The 21,036-nt window shown below is 36.5% G+C and overlaps 1 protein-coding gene across 2 annotated transcripts in view; it reads right to left on the bottom strand.

The window, feature by feature from the left end:
* SMOC2 (SPARC related modular calcium binding 2) overlaps nt 1–21,036 on the bottom strand; it is a 130,359-nt gene that overhangs the window by 66,492 nt on the left and 42,831 nt on the right. For both annotated transcript variants that reach the window (XM_072331894.1, XM_072331895.1), the window contains exons 3-5: nt 9,546–9,652; nt 8,324–8,423; nt 1,866–1,913 (exon numbers count right to left, since the gene is read on the bottom strand). In XM_072331894.1, coding sequence (XP_072187995.1) covers nt 1,866–1,913; nt 8,324–8,423; nt 9,546–9,652 — 255 coding nt within the window. The remainder of the gene's footprint in view (nt 1–1,865; nt 1,914–8,323; nt 8,424–9,545; nt 9,653–21,036) is intronic.

The raw sequence follows: 21,036 nt of genomic DNA, 5'->3' as shown, positions 1-21,036 counted from the left end.
GCATGGATATGAAGAAACCATTCAGTTATCAGAGTTCCCTTAATAAGCACAAGGTCCTGCAGTCAAGGTAAGATTCAGAGGAAACATGCTTCTCTAACACTTGTGCTTTTCAGATAGTCTGAATATTTCCTCTGGCTAAGGGAGAAAACTATGGTGCAAGGGAAATACACTTTAATCCTTTAAGCTTTGTTCCTGTTTAATTTAACTTGCAAATCTGCAAACATGCAAGCAGAATGCCTGACCTCCAAAATCTGCAGCTGGAGTTTTTTGTTCAGCACTGAAATACTTGAAGAAATTGAGATGCTCAACTGCAACAGATATGGACCTCTACAAAATCTTTCTGAGTTTGTTTGGGGCATCACTAAACTTGCTGGGTCTGAATATCAGTTCCTGTACCTGAGCACTTCCAGTTAGTCCACAGGAACATGCTGAGGGACACTGGGCAGGAAGGGGAGCATTCTGAATTTATTCCAAAAACTACTGTTGTGCTCTGTCAAGTTGAACTATAAAATATTTCTACTACACTGGCTATGAAGCAAAAGTACACATCTCTAACTCAGATGACAGATCCAGTTCATTACTCTGCGATGGTCCGAAAGAAGTTGCGATATTTCCACCAGTGCTATTGCATTTAAAGCATATAGCAGTGACTTGTTAGAAGGGTGGGGAGAAGGAGCTAGCTTTATCTGAGAAAAGCCATGAACCACCTGAGAACCATGACATCAGCCCTTTGTGCCACAGGCTTGTGCTGGAGAATAAAAACAAGGTGTGAGTGAAATGCAGCTGTGCCATTATAGAAACAAATGCATGAGATGCAAAGGGAGGCAAGACGAACTGTCTTCATTTAATTTCCTTGTTCTATGAGCATTAATACAGTTTTCAGCAACTGCTCTCCCATTCACAAGCAAAGCCTCAAACATTTTAGATATGGAATAGTGCATAAAGTTCAAAGATCAGAATAAAAGTACTGACCCAAAACAAATTTTCACAGAAACTTATCTGGAAATACACAAAGGATCAATTTTCCACTGCTTATTCAAGTACCTCATCATTACTAGTCTTAAAAAAGGCTCTGAGTTTCTTAACAGTACAGTGGATTACTGAAATCTGGGATACATTAGGATGCTGTAAAAAAAATCCTGTAAAACTTACTTCAGTTATATTTATGGTGGACCAAACTGGATAGTCATTAGAAGGATGAGAAACTTCTTTAAAATTAATTTATCCCATTCTAACTGGCACCAAAATTCAGAATGTTATCCTGAGCTGAATCTAAAATTATTTAAAGTGTTAGGAGAGTATGAGCTTTAATCTTGTTTGAAGAAAAGATATCTCCTCTTCATCTTCCTCTACCAGCTATGCTGGAGTTGCATCAGATTTTGTTCTGCCAACAAGATACACACTGTGATCTCTAAGAACAACAATCATCTGGCCATGAATTTAAGCAGTCACTTTAATTAATCACAGTGTAGAACAAAGTGTAGGGTCTGAGATGACATGAGTACTGGTTGATATGGAGATAAAGCAAGGACTACATTTCCAAGATCCTGGGGCTGCAGAATGCTGGCTTTATCAAACAGAAAGAATAATCTGTCCTCCAGAACAAGAGAACAGCATGAGAAAATAGCTCAGATTATGGCAATGGGAAGGAAAGTTGTTTTCCAAACAACATAAAATAGCAATTTCCATAGGGCAAAGACTAGAAAAATATGTCACATATAGACATATATATGTGACATATGCGCATTATATATGCAAATATAATAGGTGATGAATATTCATTGATATTTAAGCCTACAGAAAATCAAGGAGGTATATTTCACAGCTATTTTAATCCCTATATAAAGATCATTTAAGATATTTACCTGCTTTTCCTGCACCTTCTCTTTGTGGCAGTTTCTCACTCACTGAGCCTGCAATTGTAGAAAGAAATTAACCAGAAAAAAATATTTTCATATTTTTTTTTTTTTCTAAGAAACACAGCTTCAATGATTTGTCTTTGTTTTTTACAGTAATAATATCATTAAATTCTTCCTTTTTAAGCCAAGTATTTTAGCTTTGCAGCTAAAGGGAGGACAAAGTCTTAGGAGCCCGGGGAGCCTCAGGACTGGGGACCTGGGAAGGATGGCAGTGGTGGTGGGAAAGGTGTAATGAAATCTGCAGGAGGTGTGCTTCAACAGCTTATTCTACTGGCCTGAATGCCAGCCCACCAGTCTTCATTGGAAGTCATAAAAAAACAGAGAATCCATTGGTTTTCTTAGCAGTTTTTACCAGAGCTAGTTGACTTCATGGTCCAAAAAGAAACAGTGCCTATTTTCTCAGTTATGTCTCACTACTGCAACAGTTTGACATGCTAGTCACTTGTCTTTATATCCATCTCTGACACAATAAAGTTTAAAACGAAATTTGTGGTGTTTTTTGTTTTTTTTCCTCTCAGAAGGGTCAAATATAGTGATCAAGTGTTAAAAGGCATATTATCTATCAGTTTTTACCATATCAATTCTCCTTACACCAGGATTAAAGCAAACAATACTTGACCAATACTAGAAGTGTATGAAATAATTTGGTTGCCTTAATTGATCAAAATTCACTGTGGATTACAAAAAGAATGACCTATCAGCACAATAAAGCCATTACAACAGAGCAATTTAAATGAGAAAGCTTATTAAATCAAAGGCCTTGTTTACCGCACAGAATGGAAGGTAACTTCTGCATGAGGTATAGACACAGGAGTCTGCCAGAGGAAAGACAACTAACATAACAGATCTGGCAAGTCGATTGGATAGCCTCCATAAAGGAACACAGAACAATGCAGCCAAGCTGGCATTACCTTCTGGAGGATTCAGCTTCTAACACACCTGTTGTATATCCATATCAAAAACAGTCTAATTTGGACTTGTTTTGTTTTTGCATGATGGTATGTTTTTATTGCATTGTGTTTGAATTATTAGAAATTCAATATACTTAGCAATGCATCAGTATTAATTCAGACAATGAAAATAAAAGCTAGTATCCTCAAAGACAGAATACCCAAAAGTGCTTGCTATAAATAGACTGCAATACTAATCCCCACTGTTCATCCTGAAGAGGCAGATGCTTGCTTTTATGCCAAATGAAGAGCTTTTGGGTACGTGGCCTGACTTTGCTGGGAGGCCAAGCTTGAACTCAGATAAGATGATTCAGTTTTAGAAAGTACTATGCACAAAATTACAAGTGTTTCTAATTGCAGTAAAGACCACTGATCCAGTCTTGCCTCAAATCTTGTCAAGTCGCAATATTAACTCCATAGTTTCTCAATTTAATTTTGAGGTACAGGAGTATATATATAAATTCTCTTGCAAATACACAGATTTTTGTCTTACTCTCATCCATACTAAAGTGATTTATACTAGTTTGTGACTACAAACAGTATTCAGCATAGGTGTATGTGTGATGAAGCACCATTCATGGCTCCTTTGCATTACAAAGTTATAAGGCTCAGTTTGAGAACAGTACTGTCTGTTTCTATGGACATTCAGCACCAGATTTTATATTTTTCTACACTTTGCTTTTATTAGTCCTAAATTTTGAAGGAAAATTGATGGATAGGTGGTGGAAGATAGTATCAATCACAAAGGCTAATTTTGCCATCATTAAACTAATCTCACTATGAAATTAAATGAATGCTACAAAAATTACATTCAGTGGGCAGACATTAACTTTTGTAGTCTTAAGAAATGAAGAAAAATACTCTTAGAATTTCATGAAAAGAGAAATCAGTACCCTTCATGCTTGTTCATCCTGAATATTCAACTATGTATGAGAAAGTGTATTTATTCTAAGTTGGAAGAGCAGAGATAATTGAGATTATATCATTTTTTTCTAACATTTTCTGAATATATTTGCATATTGCTAGTTTAAAATGGTGATAGCACGATTTCCAGATTTCTAGGAAATTATGTCTTCAATACTCACAACAAATGTTCACATTTTCAGCCAGGCATGAAACAGAATCAGCAACATGTATCTTATGTAAAATGCAATACAATCTGCTTCCTAATTTTCAGAGGACCACATAAGTTTATTTATGGAATGATAGAAGTAAAGGAGACCTATTAGATTCAGCAGCATTTTTTTATTAAGAAGAATTCAGTACCGTTTTACCTTTTCTCCTCCATTTGCTCATGATTGTGATCAATTAAGAAAAAAAAAATAATAATGAAATCACAGAATCATTCATTGGTTTATGGTGAAGCCCACAATTCAGCCCATTTTCAGTCATACAATTTCTGAGGCACAATAAACTTTCCAGGGAATATAATGAGTGTTTTGTGGTTTGTGATTTTAGCACATTTTCTACAGTTCTGATCATATGTGGGTGGGCTTCAAATGAGAAAAAGAAGAAGTGGAAGTCTCATCTCTCCTAAATAATATTTGATATAAAATATTTGATATGTAATATCAAGAAACAGGAAAGTAAATTTCCCATCCTGCTCAATATTTTGGATATATGTGTGACTGATTGTGGACTGGGAATTGTGTATAGGGCAAGTACTACATATGGGGACAGAATAACTATAAAATAGATAAGTCAAGGACAGATAATTTTTCTAACATAAAAATAACAATACAATATAAACCAATGAGTTTGTTACCTTACCAAATGCATACATTTCCAATATGGTTCTTGACAATAATATTATACAGACAGGAAGAGTTTTAAATATTTAAAGATACTCAACTTTGGACTTAAAAGATGATAACAGCATTTTAAATACAAGATAGGAAAACTACATTACAGAATAATAAAACCTGCTTCTGTATCTTTGCAATTCCACTGAGAGAAGCCCAAAAGAGTTAAAATAGCAAACAAACAAACAAAAAGAAACCCCTAGAGTAGAACACAGTATTTTCCAATAATAATTTAACACCTGCTTCTCTATTTCTGTCCTATTTCCCAGGACTCTGCCTAAGGAATTTCTGCAGTTCCCTTTAGTACTGATAAGAGATGAGGAGTTATAAAAATGTCTTTTTTATGTCTGGTGTTCTTTAGTGAAAGGACTGGGAGGACATACATCATTTTTAAGGAGCTTTCTTTTCAATGCTGCCATGGGAATGTGTTTGATTTACTCTCCTTCCCACCACTGCTCCTGCAGCAATGGAGATTATTCCCATGGGGTGAAATGGCATTCTGAGATTTATCAGGTGTGTTTTGGCAGTAACAAGTGTTGGTGTGGGAAGAACTGGGAAGGATGGAAGAGGAGTTTCTTTCAGGTAAATATCTAATAGATAAACAGAAGGCTTTACATCAATCAGTTCTGCCTTTTTAATGCACCTTATGACTTGCAACTTTCCACATTTCTTGTCTCTAACTAAAAAAAAAACAAAAACACAATTTCAATAAAAGCAGCCAGAACAGCAGAATGAACACAAAATGACTCAACTACTGTAGATTAAAAGGAAAAAAAAAAAAAAAAAAAAAAAAAAAGCATATGTGATACTTTTCTATCCTAAGAGAGAAACTGTATTAATAGTACATTAATAGTACAGGGATGCATTGGCATCCCTGGAACAATAGTTAAGACAGGAGTGTATCTCCCCAGTGATAGTATACCTACTAACATACTGTCCATAATTCCTGTGCGTGGTGGAACTAAGGAGAAAGTATAAAAAGCAATCAGTGGTGACCTAGAAAGCTTCAACTTCTGGGAAGAAACAAAAACTCTTATTCTAAACAGACAGCAATTTTGGACATACTGGGAAATGCGAGAGAGGTGCAGTCGTGCTTCAGAATTTCATCCTACAGTATAAAGGCAAAGTTTTGCCTTATTATACCACATAATGTTTTGGAAAATCTGTAGTTGCCTTCTCTACTGAATGAGACAGTTTCTCCAGACATTTTGAGACTGAACTGTTATCCACCACCACATCAAAATCTCCTAGTACATCAAATCTATCTCTGAGCTCTGGTGTAGCTGGACTTCTTTCCTGAGAGACAAAGGAGAAGCAGTCAGCAGTAAAATTTAAGAGCAGTGATACAAGCAGGGTAGAAAATCTGCAGAAAGAGTCCCAAAGGATCCAATAACAACTGCAAAATTACCCAAGATCTTCCATGGAGCAGAAACAGACTCTGCATACTCACCTGGGCACTGGAACAGTCTACTTACTTTGGAGCTACTAAATTAAAATCGAATGCTACTATGACCTTCTCCGTAGCATTTCTGCAAAACTAATTTCCCTTCCCACTCCTCCCAAAATGAGAGGAAGCAGTCTGGTAGTTTATCTGGTAAGCACATGAGTGCCTTTGAGAGGAACTGGAGTTTTGTTTCTCTCCAGATAGGATAGTCCACACATCAATCTATTAACCAAATTGAATCTACCCTGCAGCTTCTCCTTGGTAATAATATTAATAATAATAAATATACAGTGACTAACCCACCAAAATTTTCAGTCAAAAGTAATCATCATAGAATCATCATAAAACAGCTTGGCTTGGAAGGAACCTTAAAGATCTAGTTCCAATCCTCTGCTGAGGGCAGGGCTGCCATCCATCAAATGAGACTTCTCAGGGTCCCATCCAACCTAGCTTTGATTGCCTCCTGGGAAGGGGCATCCACAGCTTCTTTGGGAAGCCTGTGCCAGTGCCTCACCACTCTGAGTAAAGAATTTATTCCTACTGTCTAAACTAAATATCCCTTATTTTAGAATAATAGAATTGTAGAATCATTACGGTTGGAAAAGACCTCTAAGATCAAGTCCCACTGTCAATCCATCACCACCATGCCAAGTAAATAACACCTCTAAGTGCCAAAACTGCGCGTTTTATTTTAAAACCATTCTTCCATTTCACTACCAGATGCCCTTTCAGAGAAGCCTTGTTTAAGGACATACAAAACCATCACCGCTTAATAGTACACTGAAGTATATAAATACTGTCCTCAGTATCCGTATCTTCTGAAAGCATGCTGAAGGAATAAACATTAATTTCACTAAAATAAACGTATACTTTTCTGTATTTAAATCCTTTTGAATATTTATGTTATTATTCACAATTCACTGTCACGCCACCAGTGACTTTTCAGTCTGGATCAAATGGATTATTCTGAAAATTAATCCTTCGGGTTAAAGTTCACCTCTAGGTAAAATGCATGGAAGACTGAAAATCGCTTAAACATGACAAGCCTTAAAAACTGAATGAATTTTTTATATTCTTTCTTAAAACTTAACATTGCATTCCCTCTAATTTTTCCATGTACTTCATAAAAACATCAAGGATGATGTGATACCTCTGATACCTGAACAACTGAAAATATCAGGCCAGGTCAATTCCCTCAAAGGCTTTAATCAACTTATTTACAGAATCACTTCTATTATAGGGTTAGCTTTTTGGAATTTTATGTTATTTTTTCCATTCTGACAGAAAAATGGTGTTGCAGCACAAGCAGAAACAAAATACATACAGTTCAAGTATTTTTAGAGACATTTTTGTTGAAAGGGTTCAATTATGTCAGCTTCGTGCAAGGTGAATAGCAATTCTGGCAACTGTTCCTGCACTGGGGATTTTTCATTTTTATTATCAGTGTCAATTAAACAAAGTCAAAAAGCAAATTCCTAAAAAACAGTGAACCTGTTAATCATCCCAATGAAAGACACAGGTCAATACACATGGCAATGAGTTTGATTTGCCAATTAATTTCTACTGACAATGATTTCATTGTGTTCTTTGCACTTGTTTTAAGCTTTATTTCTCCTCTGTATTTGGCCATTCATGAGATTTGCTGTGGGTGTTCTTTCCCTGGTCTATATCACACATCAAGATGTTCACAATCAATATCTTTCATTGAGTTTGGATCTTTTTTTCCTCAAAGCACTTAAAATATAAAGAAAAAAAACCAGAACCCTCTAGTTTTTGTTTTGTTTTGTTTTTGCAATGAGTTTATAAGCATGAGAGTTAAGATGTAAAGAAAGATCTACTTCCACAAGTCAGCTGCATGGTTTCACATAGTTAGACACAAACATCACACAAATGACCAGTGCAAAAAATTCCTCAGTAGTTATATTATAAAACAAAGTAGATGCATCACAGAATCACAGAAATATTTAAATTGGTAGCGATCTCAGAAGAAATCAAGCAGAGCTGGTTTAAAATATAGACCAACCTTTGTGCTGTCAATTATTGCAAATCCTGAAGGATGGAGATTCCAAACATTCTACAAGCATCTGTTTCTGTGCTGAACAATTTCTCTGATGCAAAATGTTCTTATTCAGTCTAATCAGATGGCACAACTAAAATCTATTATGTGTAAGACAGTTTGTAAGACTCAGCCAGCAAAACAAACCTTACCTGGGCACCGAGGAGTTTTGTGGGCCACAGCAGTACCACTGATTGGACGACCATTGGGAGTGACACACCAGCAGTATCCAGTGTAACTGTGGCACTGAACCTGTCAGCAATGACATGAATCACATGCAGTCTGTCAGACATGCATCTGTTATCCTGAAGCATTCACAACACAAGTAGTGTGTCCAGCTAACTATGTACACCAGTAAAATGTAGAATGGTAAACTACAATGCACTATAATGACCATCATACATATGATTCTTTAGCATAAACATTTTACTTCAAGAAAAGCGTGGTAGGTCCCTCAGAATCCAGTTGAAGAGGAAACTATTGAAATATGTGGTTGTTTATGCCCTATTTCAGGAGAGTGCAGGTGTTATGAAAACCTCACAACAAAGTTCCTCAAGAGACACATAAACTGTTCCTGATGCAAGCAATCTCAAATTTTTTTCCACATAGAGAACATATTGTTCACCACTGAAAGTGCAGGACAGAGTGCTTCTGCCAGCATTATTCATATCCCAAGCTGTCAGGAAGGAAACTCTTGGAATTCCTCTTAGAAATCAATTGCATTATATGACCTGAGGGCCAGTATCACTTCTTCACCATGCTCAAAATAAAAAAGGACTGTCTTCTGCACAACTCCACAATTGAAATCCATCACTAAGGCAGCAGAAGGCAACCATGATTGGAATGTATATCACAGAGTAAGCATCTACATGTGACCCTTCTGAATTCTATGATCTAACCTAAGTAAATAAACCCTGTATTTGTGCACAGCCATTTGCTTGTGTTCAAGTTCAGCTGAGGAAAAAGAATAAACCTGTATGATTCATGCTAGTAGCACTGATATGGACTCTAATCACACAACTTGTGGTTCAGATCAGGAACACATCAGAAACTCCAAATATTTTACCATCTGACTACAAGGACAAGAATGACTCGGCTGTCTCAGCCTTGAAGAACAGGGAGTGTATCATATGAATAACAGTAATGTTTGGCTCTTTCACTGGGAAAAAGAATAAAAAAATACAACAAACCAACAAGACTCCGCTGGAACAAACTGTGAGTTTTCCTTCTGTTTTTTTAACATCCCTGTTGGGACAAATTACTTTTCATTTTGAAATTACTTTTTCTTTCTTTACATTTCTCTCTTCTTCACCCTTTGCAAACACACACATGATCATTTTTCAGGCATATAAGATAATTAAAAAAATATTTAACCTGACTATATGTGCCATCATCATTGCATTCTGGAATAAACACTTGTTGAAATTCTTTTCGAGCTTGTTCTTGGGTGTACTTCCTCTCAGCCACACATCTGGAAACATCTAGAGAAAGGGAGAAGACATGTCAATTGGATGATGAAATGTAAAAAAAAAAATGCAGAAAATAATCTTGAGTTGGGTAGGAAAGAAGGCTCCAAGACCACATAAAGAGAATCGGAATTATAATTGGGGAAAATATAAGATAATTTGCATTATATTAGTGAAACCAAACTAATGGAAGACAATCAATTTTGTGCCACCTTTTCCTAATCCACTTTCATGACAATACATCTTAATTACTAATATAGCCATCACGTTCCTTCAACATTTGACTGTTTGTCTAGCTTGTGAGTCCCTTTGGTTTGCCTAAGTATTCTCGTGCTGCCTAATAGTGTGCAAAACTAACATTTTTCCATCTTAAAGACAGAGTCCACAAAGTGAAGCACAAAGCAGGACAGAACTCAGATATAAGATGAACAACTTTGCTGTTCCCGCTGCTACCAATAGGGCAGAAGACCAAAAAATATATACTTCTTCAACCAATTTAAACAATAGCTGCCACTTCATGCCCCACAACATTCTTCCAGTGCTGGTGGTAGCAGAACCAAGATCAGTTTTCTAGTGCACTGGGAAAGGCAAAGTAGGCAGCAGGAGCATAGCTTCCTTCTGTGAGTTTATACACTGCTTACTTCAGACAGTGAGCCGAGTTATGACTAGGGTTATGCCTACCAGGCTGTTAAAAAAAGATATGCATGCATTTTTATTCAGTTAACATATATCTACACTATACAACACATGGGCAGGCAGGTGGTTCAATAATAACTCTGAAATTAAATCACATCATGCTAAAATTTAGTGTAACAACTTACAATTTAGACTTGGCACTAGTCAAGCATACCACATGGGCTTTTTTTGGCCACTGTTGTGGTTCACTGCACCATCTCCTGCACTACTTGGTACTGGTCTCCATCCAAGACAAGGCAGCAAATTAGTAAGCTTTAACTGAGTAGCTGTTATTGTCTGAAGTATTTCTATTGTCTAATACAGATATGATATTTCAATTAGGCATTTAAAAGCTGAGAAAAGACATATAACATAAGCTTTTGTATCTTTTTTTCTAAAGCCACTGTGAATTTTAGCATGTTGTTGATGCAGAATCAATACTTCAGGATCCGCTTAAGCTAGGCAATTTGAAGACAAATGAGAATACCAGGCAAGCTCAAGGAACTATTAATGATTTCAAGATGTGACTGTAACGTCTGAATTAGAAAGATCTCAGGCGTATAAAAAGAAATTTGCTGCTTCTAATCTCCACTTTCTTTAAAGATTTTTTGACATTAACTGGCCAGATCCTTTCTAGGGCATACACTGTCCATTGATTATGAGAAAGGAGCATTGTGTTAATTAGTGAATGTTTGTACAGTTCTCAGAAAATGCAAGGACAGATTTTCTAGCTCATGCAAGTTGCACGTTGAGCAGAATATGGACAATGAAGCAACACTTGCATTACCACATTCGATATCCAAGTTTCTTAACATGGCTTTATCATCTACCAGTCCACAGGAATTACTTGGTCAAACACAAGTAAGACAGCTAAGTTCCCCTTCCCCCAGATACACTCCCTGTGCTAGCACCACCTAGCCATGCATGCAAAAAAACAACATGGAAGCCTAGTGCAACTGCAAAATTCCCATGTACAGGATGAATCCTTCACTGATCATCTCCACCAAGTGTCAAGTAGCTTTAACCAAAAAATTCCCTTTAGGTCCTAAGCAGTCTGGTGTGGAAAGCGTAGCATAATGACAATATAAACTAGTTCTCAGAATCCATGCCCTGTGTACACAAAATTGGGGCCCCCTAATTTAAATCTTCATATTGATTTCCCTTCTGGTCTTGGACTTGTGCACCTCACTTCTGTGCATTAGTTTATTCTTTTGTAAAATGAGATTTTATCTCTCTGAGGAGTGTTATAAGAGTCAGAGAGTTCATGTTGGTAATGTGCCCAAAGAACAAGTTGTTTCATTTTTAGAAATTAAATTTCGGTCTTAAGCAGTATTAATTGTACTATGTTGTTTCATGACAGAGATTCACAGGGATGTATTATCATCTAAAATGAACAGGAAAATTCAACCATCTAGAAACTTGAGAAAAATAATAAGGAACTGAATTGATTTGTTCTCTGTTTAACAACTTGTTTTCTCAAGGGAAAATTATAGTTACTGTGCTGCGCAGCTCAGGTAAAGTATGTTAAAGTATGTACTGCCAAAGTATGGGGTTAAAAGAAAAAGAAATGAAATACTTTAGGCAAGCTTTGGTACCGTAAAGCCTTATTCTGAGCATGGTTTGGTTATACAGTACTTAATAACATGTGGTTTTAATGTAGCTAGTATTTTAACTGAAAATAAATCACATCTTTGTTGGACCTCTGTCCTCGTTTTTCTAGAATGACATGTGGTTTAAATGTCTAAAAGGGAAAGTGATATAAATTCCATCACATAAGGTTTCTGCAATAGTACCATCAGGGTTGTAAATTATCTCCAATATATGAATTATCCTAAAAACATGCCAAGGCAAAAGAGAAGTTCTCCAAAACTGTCCACCACTTGTTCCTAAACAGCTTGATGTTCTAAAAGCCTCCTATTTGTGGATGATCTAATACGCTTTAAAATCAACAATGACCAAATTTAGTGAAATATAAAATTCAAGTCTAAACCCTTGTTTTCTGTTATATAACCATGGAAACACTTAAAGCTATTGGGCATTACTGTGTTTCAGAATACCCATGAGGAAGCTCCTTTATCAAGCTGAGCATCTGAAACTGTGTATAGCCAAAACATGATTCTCAAATCTGCCTTTTTATTTCATCGATGTAGTACCATAGGGGAATAACTTTGAGATACAGAGATGCAATCCAAACCTTTTGGAAGAACATAACAAGAATGTCAAGTTAAAAAGAAGATACATAAAATACTCAACCTTAGAATATTAATGGATGTCAGGTTATTTATTCAAAGGTGTTAACTTCCTTCCAAATAAAACATTACTGAAGCCAAAAGAACTTATTATATTATTATTTAAGATAAATTTATTTATAAGACTATATCTGATCATCTATTTTCTGTCCTGGTTGTAGCATCTTCTGAACCTACTGCCTGGTTTCATCCATATTTTCTAAAGGAAAGAAAGAATTCAAGATCTTAAGGGCTAGACTTGTAGCAGCTGAAAAAGGACAAGAAAATATATATTTCTGCTGTGGTGGGAAGTAAGGATGAAACATGAGCTCACATCAAATATCAGATGAGATAGATATTGCTCCTAACAAGCCAAAGTCAGTTAGGTATGATATCCTAATCCACAGGGGAACTAAATTTCCACATGGCCATTGCTTATGCTCATGAAGCAAATACAGTTTTGGGACTCACCATTTAAAATCCTTTGAGTGCAACAAGCCAGTTCTTACTGAAGGGCCCCTTGTGCACCTGGTACAAGTATAATGAATATGACTCATAAGCATCTCAAATTAGCAAAATGTGTCTAGACAGAAGTGGCCTGTCAGAAGGTTTATAGGAACACTGACATCTATGAGGACCACAGTACAGTCTCTCATATACAGATTCACCTTTCCTCTTTGTCTAGAACAGGGATAATTTAGGTCAGATCTTTTTGAAATAAAGACCAAGATGTCTGAAAAAAAAAAAAAAAAAAAAAAAAAAAAAGACTGAAATGAGACATTATTTGCCCTTACATTCAGGCAATGGGAAAAACTAATCTTGCAGATATACAGCCCAACTGTAATTCTGAATTATGTTAATGAATGACTCAGAGACAATGTATTCTCTCATCTCCAGGTAAACAGGCTTTTACATCCCAGAACTTCGCTGGAAAAAAAAAAATAATCCTGGCATAGAAACTGAGCATGAAGATGCATGAGTTTACCTTAAATTACCTCATTTGGACAGTATCAGATGTCAAACTGGGCTAACACGGGGCTTGGGAGTTTTTAGCACAGTACATTGGCTGATACGTTGATGGTACCACTATGACTTAGCACCAAGACTGGAAAGGCAACCAGAGGTTACTCAAAGACATATACAGCCTGAGGTAATTAACCGAAGACAAGAGTGCATGGGAGTGGACAGAATACACAAAGCTGTGGAAATTGCAGTGTTGTAGCTGTTTGGACAGGTCTTTCTGAATTATCCATAGGAGTCTAATGTCTGGAAGGCAGAGGAGAAATTTAAAGCCGTCTTAATTCTGTGCTAAGCTTCAGTATGCAACAGCAAAAACTTTCAGCTAGGAGGTGGCACCAGTAGGCAGCTGTGGCATCCAGAACCAGACCCCTACACACGAGGGGGTAGGAGCAAAATAATTCCTGGAATAACACTAAGGGTGATACAAAATTGTATTACTAAGGAAATTCTGAAAACAGAATTAGACTTACTAACAGCATAATGTGGAATTTTAGCTTTATGTCTTATTTTCAACATTGCATAATCTAAAGCACTAAGCTTAAAAAAAAAAGTCCATCAATTCCAAATCTTGGTAATCTGAATAATATATCAGAGAGATTAGTCTATTAATGGAAAGTCAAAGTTTATCTTTAAAATAATGACACAAACTCATCAAGGTTGTAAACATCATCTAGAATGTGACATTTAGTACAACAGCAGATCTGAGGCTCCACAGAGAGATCTCAGATTCTCTCATGGAAAAAGAAGTAGATTGTCATAGGGATAGATCAATGTCCTGGAAAAGATTTTCATTTAGCACATCTGCTGTTTTCTGCTTTGCTATATAGTTCAGTAAGAATAAAATCACCTTCCCCAATCCCAATATAGTGCAGCTACCAGCATCAAACAGTGGCAGGCAGTGTGGAGTTCTTTCTGTTTTTTTCATGTTTTGCAACCACCCAGCAATGTAGATAGCTAAGCTTGAAGATAAAATGAGGAATGCTGTGCTGGAATCCTTCCTGGCACAATAATACTTCTCCCGATTTGCTAACGGTCACATTTAGAGAGATAGTCTGACTAGAACTGAATCAAATATTTGCAATAAAAACTAAAGCTACAGCTTTCTGATATTTTTACATACCAAAGACCAGACTAGGCTTTCTGAACAGAACACTGATTTGATAAATAGTTTGGATAAGCCTAATATGGGCCAATTTAAAATTCTTTCTCTGAAAGTCTGAGACAGCTTGAAACTACAAATAGTTGCAAGTCTTCAGTGCAGTATTATTGCCGTAGCACTACTAGTTTCTACTTCGCCTATGATTTTCACACTGTATTAAACTTGAAAATTAAATAAAAATGACATGACCAGAAATGAAAAGACCTTTTTAATTCTAAAAGGATACCCTTTTTGTGCCTAAGAATGCTCTTTTATGATTTGTTCCTGTGCAATCTGGCTTTGGCACATTCCTCATTGAGAAATATGATCAAGAAAAATACACTGTTTTTCAAAGAGATAAATTCCATCTCCAGTAAATTCTGGATAATATTTCAGTGTTGTTTGTATTGTTTTCCATGTGCCAGTAGACACACTAAAAAACCCCAGAGGAGCTTCCACAAAAAAATATTCCACACATACTTAGCACTCTATCCACTCCTATTAAATACCTACTAGAAAGCAAAATCAGAAGCCACCTCCTTCTGTTTTCAGGGACAACATAAATTCTTCATCAAGCTGCTGAATATTTTGTCTTAAATTAACACTTTACTACAGAAGCTTGATATACAGCATAACTGAAGGCTTGGAAACAAAATATAAGGAGGCAGTAGTTGAACAGGATTTGTGTCAGGTCTGGCAGCACTGCAGTCTGGAAACTTGCAGTCATCCTACAGATTAAATGCAGTGCTCACAGTGAGAAAATGTCTGGAAAAGGAGGAGGTAGCATCTAGCTAGAAACATTTGGAGATACAAATCTGCTCTATAATAATATTCCTGGGAAAATAATTAATTAATAAAAAAAAAATCTTATACCTCTTCTAAATTGCCTAATTTTAGTATTTCTTTTTCCCAAAAATATTTTAAAAATTTTACATCCCTCTTTTTTTCCCCACTTTCTCCTCAAAACTGTGGGAACAGAAAATAAAAGAGAAAAGGGAGACAAGGAGGACAAGTGAAAACTGATTTTCTCTCAATCTACAGATCATGCAAGCTTTCAGCATGTTGAGGTTTATTTTATCGATTGATACCTTGGTTCAACCCCTCTTTCACTCACTGTACTTCGGAAAAGAACCGAACTGACTTACTATGGCTTTCTCTCTCCAAACATCTTTGGAGCATGTTCTGCCTCCCAAATGTATCCCACAAGCCCATCTTCCAGGCAGCAAGCAGGAGGGCTGCCCAAGCCTATGTCCCTGCCCATTCGCTTACCGGAGGGATGTGCTCGGGCACTGCAAGCATGCATTGGGTCCGCACCCAGATTTCAGGCAATCCTGAGCTTGAGGGCAGCCTCCGAGGGAATATAGGATTAGGTCTGCACTCAGGAAGCATGTGCAGCATTCACAACCCTGTTCTTTAGCTATGAAGCAACATTTCCCCAAAAGATGCTTGAATTATGGGACCAAGATTTATTTACAAGCCAAAAATAAAGAAACACCAAACACTGCAGTTCAGTTACATACTGCTTTCTCTTCAAAACAGGAACTATCATACCTGCAGTTATAGCCAAAGACAGAAATGTACCTAAATTCATATTGATTCGTAACATTCAACTATATCCTCATCATTAATTTGTTTAATTACTATGCTAATAATTTAAATGACTGAAACTTCACGCTATTGCTGAAAGCTCAGTTTTAAAGAAACAGAAATGCTGAGTGTTTCTCTCTTCTAAGGAAAGCAAATAGCAAAATACTTCTTTATGGTAAGGCTGGATCAGGCTCTGGGCAAGCTGATCTAGCTGTGCATGTCCCTGTTCATTGCAGGGGAGTTGGACTATGCAGCCTTTAAAGGTCCCTTACAACCCTAAGGATTCTATGGGAAATTCCATGCATATTTTGATGCATTCCAGTTCTGTATGTGAATCATGAGAATGAAGATGCTGCCTTTCTTTCTGTCTGTGATAGTCCATAGAAGAATGGCATTATTTTTCAACAACTATGCTCTTTAGAATATCACATACAAGTTACACTTAACATGTGCTATCCAGGTTTTCCAGTGGAGAAAGAGGGTCTCCATAGCTGTAGAATAATGATGATACTGATCCCAAATATTCCATTAACCTTGCTAGGCCTAAGCTTGTGGTCATATCAATCAAATCAATCAATCAAATATTTTAAAAAGCATTTTCATTAAAAAAAAAAAACCTTCAATGCCACTCAGCTCCATCCAGCATCATTATTTCACATTTAAAACTAATACACATTACTTATTGTCATAGAAAAAGATTTGAAAAACCTTAATTTATCTGAAAATTCCGAGTTTATGTTTTTGAAGTTGATGGGAAAAACTTCAGTAGCATGAATAAGCAGGGGGAAAAAAAAAAAAAAAAAAAAAAAAAAAAAAAGGCAGAAAAATTACTTATTGATTTTAGCATAGCAGAAACTGACTGGAATCTGCAGGAATCATTTTAAGCATTCTCTCTTTTTTCTGTATCTATAACGCAAAAAAATTCATTGAACTAACAGAATTCATTGCCTAACAGAAAATATGAATATTCTACAGCGTCATTCTACAAAGACGAGACTAATTTTATGAAGCAATTCCAACCAACTACAGGGAGAGAAAGTATTTCACAAGGAATATACAAGGCTCCCCATGAAACAAAGGAAACAAACAAAACGAACAAACCTGTTATATGTAGTCCTATATATCATAGCTTATAACATTCATCCTTATATTTGTCAGATTAAGAAAGAAGTCCTCACTCAACAAAGTACATACAGGTGTGTACCTAGGTTTGACCTCACACAGCAGTTAACAGGACTATACAGTGGACTATAACAGGACTATACAGTAGCCAGGCTTGTACTAGCGACTTTGTAGCTCATGGACCTTGATTTGTGGGTGACAGACTCTGAACACCTAACGCAATAAACTGTTTACGGTCTGAAACACAAAGACTGCTTACACAAAACTTGTCAAAGACAGCATGCTCTAAAACCTGAGAATTTTCACAAGACAGAATTTTCAGCCAAGTTGTATGAAATTTCACAGAGTCATATAATAACGTTTCAGGGAAGATAAGAGACATAGCGTAGAGGAGTTTGTGCTATCCTCCCTCAGAGCTAAGATGAGTTCAGGAAGACCTAAATGCTTACAGCCCCTATTTTCTCAGCTAGGTAATACATCTTTCAATAAGAAAACAAGAATTATGCAAAGTCTGGACTCAAAAGGACCCTCAAACTCTAGACAAAGCACAGTGTGTGTCTGAGTATCAGATGAAAAGCCACATAGCTTGGAAGGCTGCAAGTTGGGCATTACTCAGGCTCATGGGAATTTGCTAGTCCCCAGAAAACCAGTCTCAAAATAATACTGAATGGAAAAGGATGATAAGAATGATGAATCCTCCTAAGGTTGTGCTACCCATACGAATAGATCTACCCTGATACGTAAGAACAGCTAGGCTCAGTTCTCAGGCTGAATGGCCTTAAACCTCTATAAGAGGGTGACTCCGGGCACACTGCCTACTGAGGACCGTCCCTACCCCACAGTAACTCCCAAGCCACAAAGATCAAGTCTTAGGGAAAATACTAACTGGTCTGTGCTCAAAGCATAGCAAGGATCACTCTACCAACTTAGTAGAGCAGACAGCCATACAGTGTCCTGGCACTGTTTAATTCAGTAATTCAGCAATAGCCTCTATGTCTTTCTTACCTGTTTAAAAGTGAGCACACAACTCTCACATTTCTTTTATGTTTTGTTTCTTGGAATATGCTGGACCAGATTTACTGTGAAGCATTTGTGTCTTTGTGTAGTGGATCCTAGTCACAAGTGATGCTCTAAAAGTCCCCCGAACATAACTAATATTTCTCAACTGTCAACATACATTTATTTATTAGATCCATAATCTTGTTGCACAGTAAACTTCTCCATCAAGAATGTGACAAAATTCCGGAACATCAGAGTTCAGATTTTGTTTGGAAAAGTATTAAAAAAGGTGGATGTTCATCTACAGTTTATGCACATCATTTGAGCCCTTTGAAACTGCAAAAGTAGGCAGGACATTTCACAGCAGTGTAACTTATAATATTACTTTTCCAAGTTTAGCAAGAAAATCCAACATTGTGTGCAAGTGGACTGGAAAAAAAAATATATATATATATGTATATATATATAGTGAAATATATATATATAACAATATATATATAGTAAAATGAAGGAAAGGAAGGAAGGAAAGATAGGAAAGGAAAGGAAAGGAAGGAAGGAAGGAAATTAAGGGAATGTAGGGAAAAAAGAGGTCTCATAACTTCCACAAGCAAACATAGATGCTTATTTCACTAATGTTAACAGCTTCAAAATCTGATTCAAAGACAATATTTTAATGTGGTATTTCTGTTGGTTTTAGGGAGACATGAACATTTTCAAAAGAATTTGTTTTCATTCCAACACAGAATGAAAACAAATGCTGAAACCTTGAAAGCTGCCCTGAAATTGAACCATCATCTTTGCTTAGTTTAATAAAAGAACTCTTCACTCCTTCGTCAAGCCTCACCTGCTGGTTAATTTCACTACTCAAAAGCAAGTGGACTGGAAGGGGTCTTAAACTGAGGATTTCCTCCACTCTCTCAGGAGAGTATTTGATTGGACTACCAAAAGTATCACAACTAAGACTGAAGCAGCTGCTAGGCCAGCGGATCACTTTTTTCCTCTGAAACTTGTTTTCACAGCTTGAAATATTTCTAATGATCGCAGCAATGAGTAGGAAAAAAGACAGTGACCACTTGAAAATTTGGGACCACACTGACTGAATTAGAAATATGAAGAAAACATTAAATGAAAACAGCACTTGGCCCTTGCTGGTCTGGTATATAATTGTATCATATATTTATTATATTTTATGATTTTAGCAAGCGAGATCTATTGACCAACAAAGGAAGAAATATTTCAACATCAGAGTGATGCTTGCACTCTTTTAATCAAAAGATTAGAAGCATCTAATTCACGGAGGCACAATATGCACTTGTTACTAGTAATATTTAAGTTGTCTAAGGTGTCTAATTCCAAGTCTGCAATCGCATTAACATGCTACACATTAATAAATACAAAGAAAATGAGTATTTCTCCAAATGCTGGCAGAAATAAAACTGCCAGCATTTCAGGATACACTTTGGATAGGGGAACTAACGGCACCCCTATGGAAAAAAGAATCTTACAGATGACATTATCACCTGGTAAGAAAAAACAATAAAGAAAAACACTGAAAAACTCATTTTTGCTAAAGTGTATAATGTGCTAGATATATATATACAACGAACAGAAACATAGCTGACAATAATTCTCTCTGTTGTTCATAAGTGTAACAAAAACTCTGGCTCAGATAGCTTCGTTATGTTATCCTTGTTCACATAAGTAAATAGATCCATCAGCTAATACAATGGCTTATTATGAAAGGGCTGAAAAATGAGCACAGTGTTTCACCTAGGCAGAAGATGAGACTGAAAGAGACCGAGTTTTCTCTTTGAAACAGTCTTGATGCTTCAGAGGCTTGCTGGAGCTAATGGAGAGAGACCATGTGGAAAATTGCCTCCTATGGGTTGAATCTGTCTGGTCCCTGGGGTTTTCTTCTGCCCTCCCGCCTCTCCTTTGTGGATAGAGAGAAAGTAAATCTTTATGAGTGCTGCTATTCTTACATTTTAAAAGATCATTGTGTCACTTCAGTAGGGAACTATGTCGTGTATCTCTTAGCATGACAACTGAGGTCTCTAGCATGAGCATACTCTAAAAGTGAAAAGGTTAACCTGTGAAATTGAAAGCATTGGAGCTGGAGCACTAGGATCTTGTGTTGCACAGTTTCTGCAAAAGGAAGCCAGAAGTAAAAGAGTAGATGTAAATAGATACAGCTTGTGAGGTCTCTCAGCACTACAAAATATTTAATTAATTTTTCCAAGGTTCAAGCAACTTTCTGATATGGAGAAAAAACCCTGCAATTTCTACTCACTTTCATTATGGGGATTACATTTTGAAGCAAACCAAAACAACAGCAATCATTTGGATTATTTTAGTTTTTCCTGCACAAATGTAGCAGTAACAAAACAGGCAGCTGAATTCAACACTTTCTAACTCAAAATAGCAAACTGTAATAGAAAAGCAACTTCAGGGGGTAACAACCTTGAGAATTACTCTGAGCTTGCCCTAATGATTTATTATAGTGTAAGGAGATGAGGGAATCACAGTTTTGCTGAGGGATGAAGATTAATTTAAGTTTTTGTAGTACATTATTATAGAATCAACAAGATGAATTTCAATTTACTTCCTTTCAGGCAACATTTGAAGTCCAG

Source organism: Excalfactoria chinensis, chromosome 3 (assembly GCF_039878825.1).
Source record: "Excalfactoria chinensis isolate bCotChi1 chromosome 3, bCotChi1.hap2, whole genome shotgun sequence".
Classification (NCBI taxonomy): domain Eukaryota; kingdom Metazoa; phylum Chordata; class Aves; order Galliformes; family Phasianidae; genus Excalfactoria; species Excalfactoria chinensis.
This window is presented reverse-complemented; position numbering and strand designations above follow the sequence as displayed.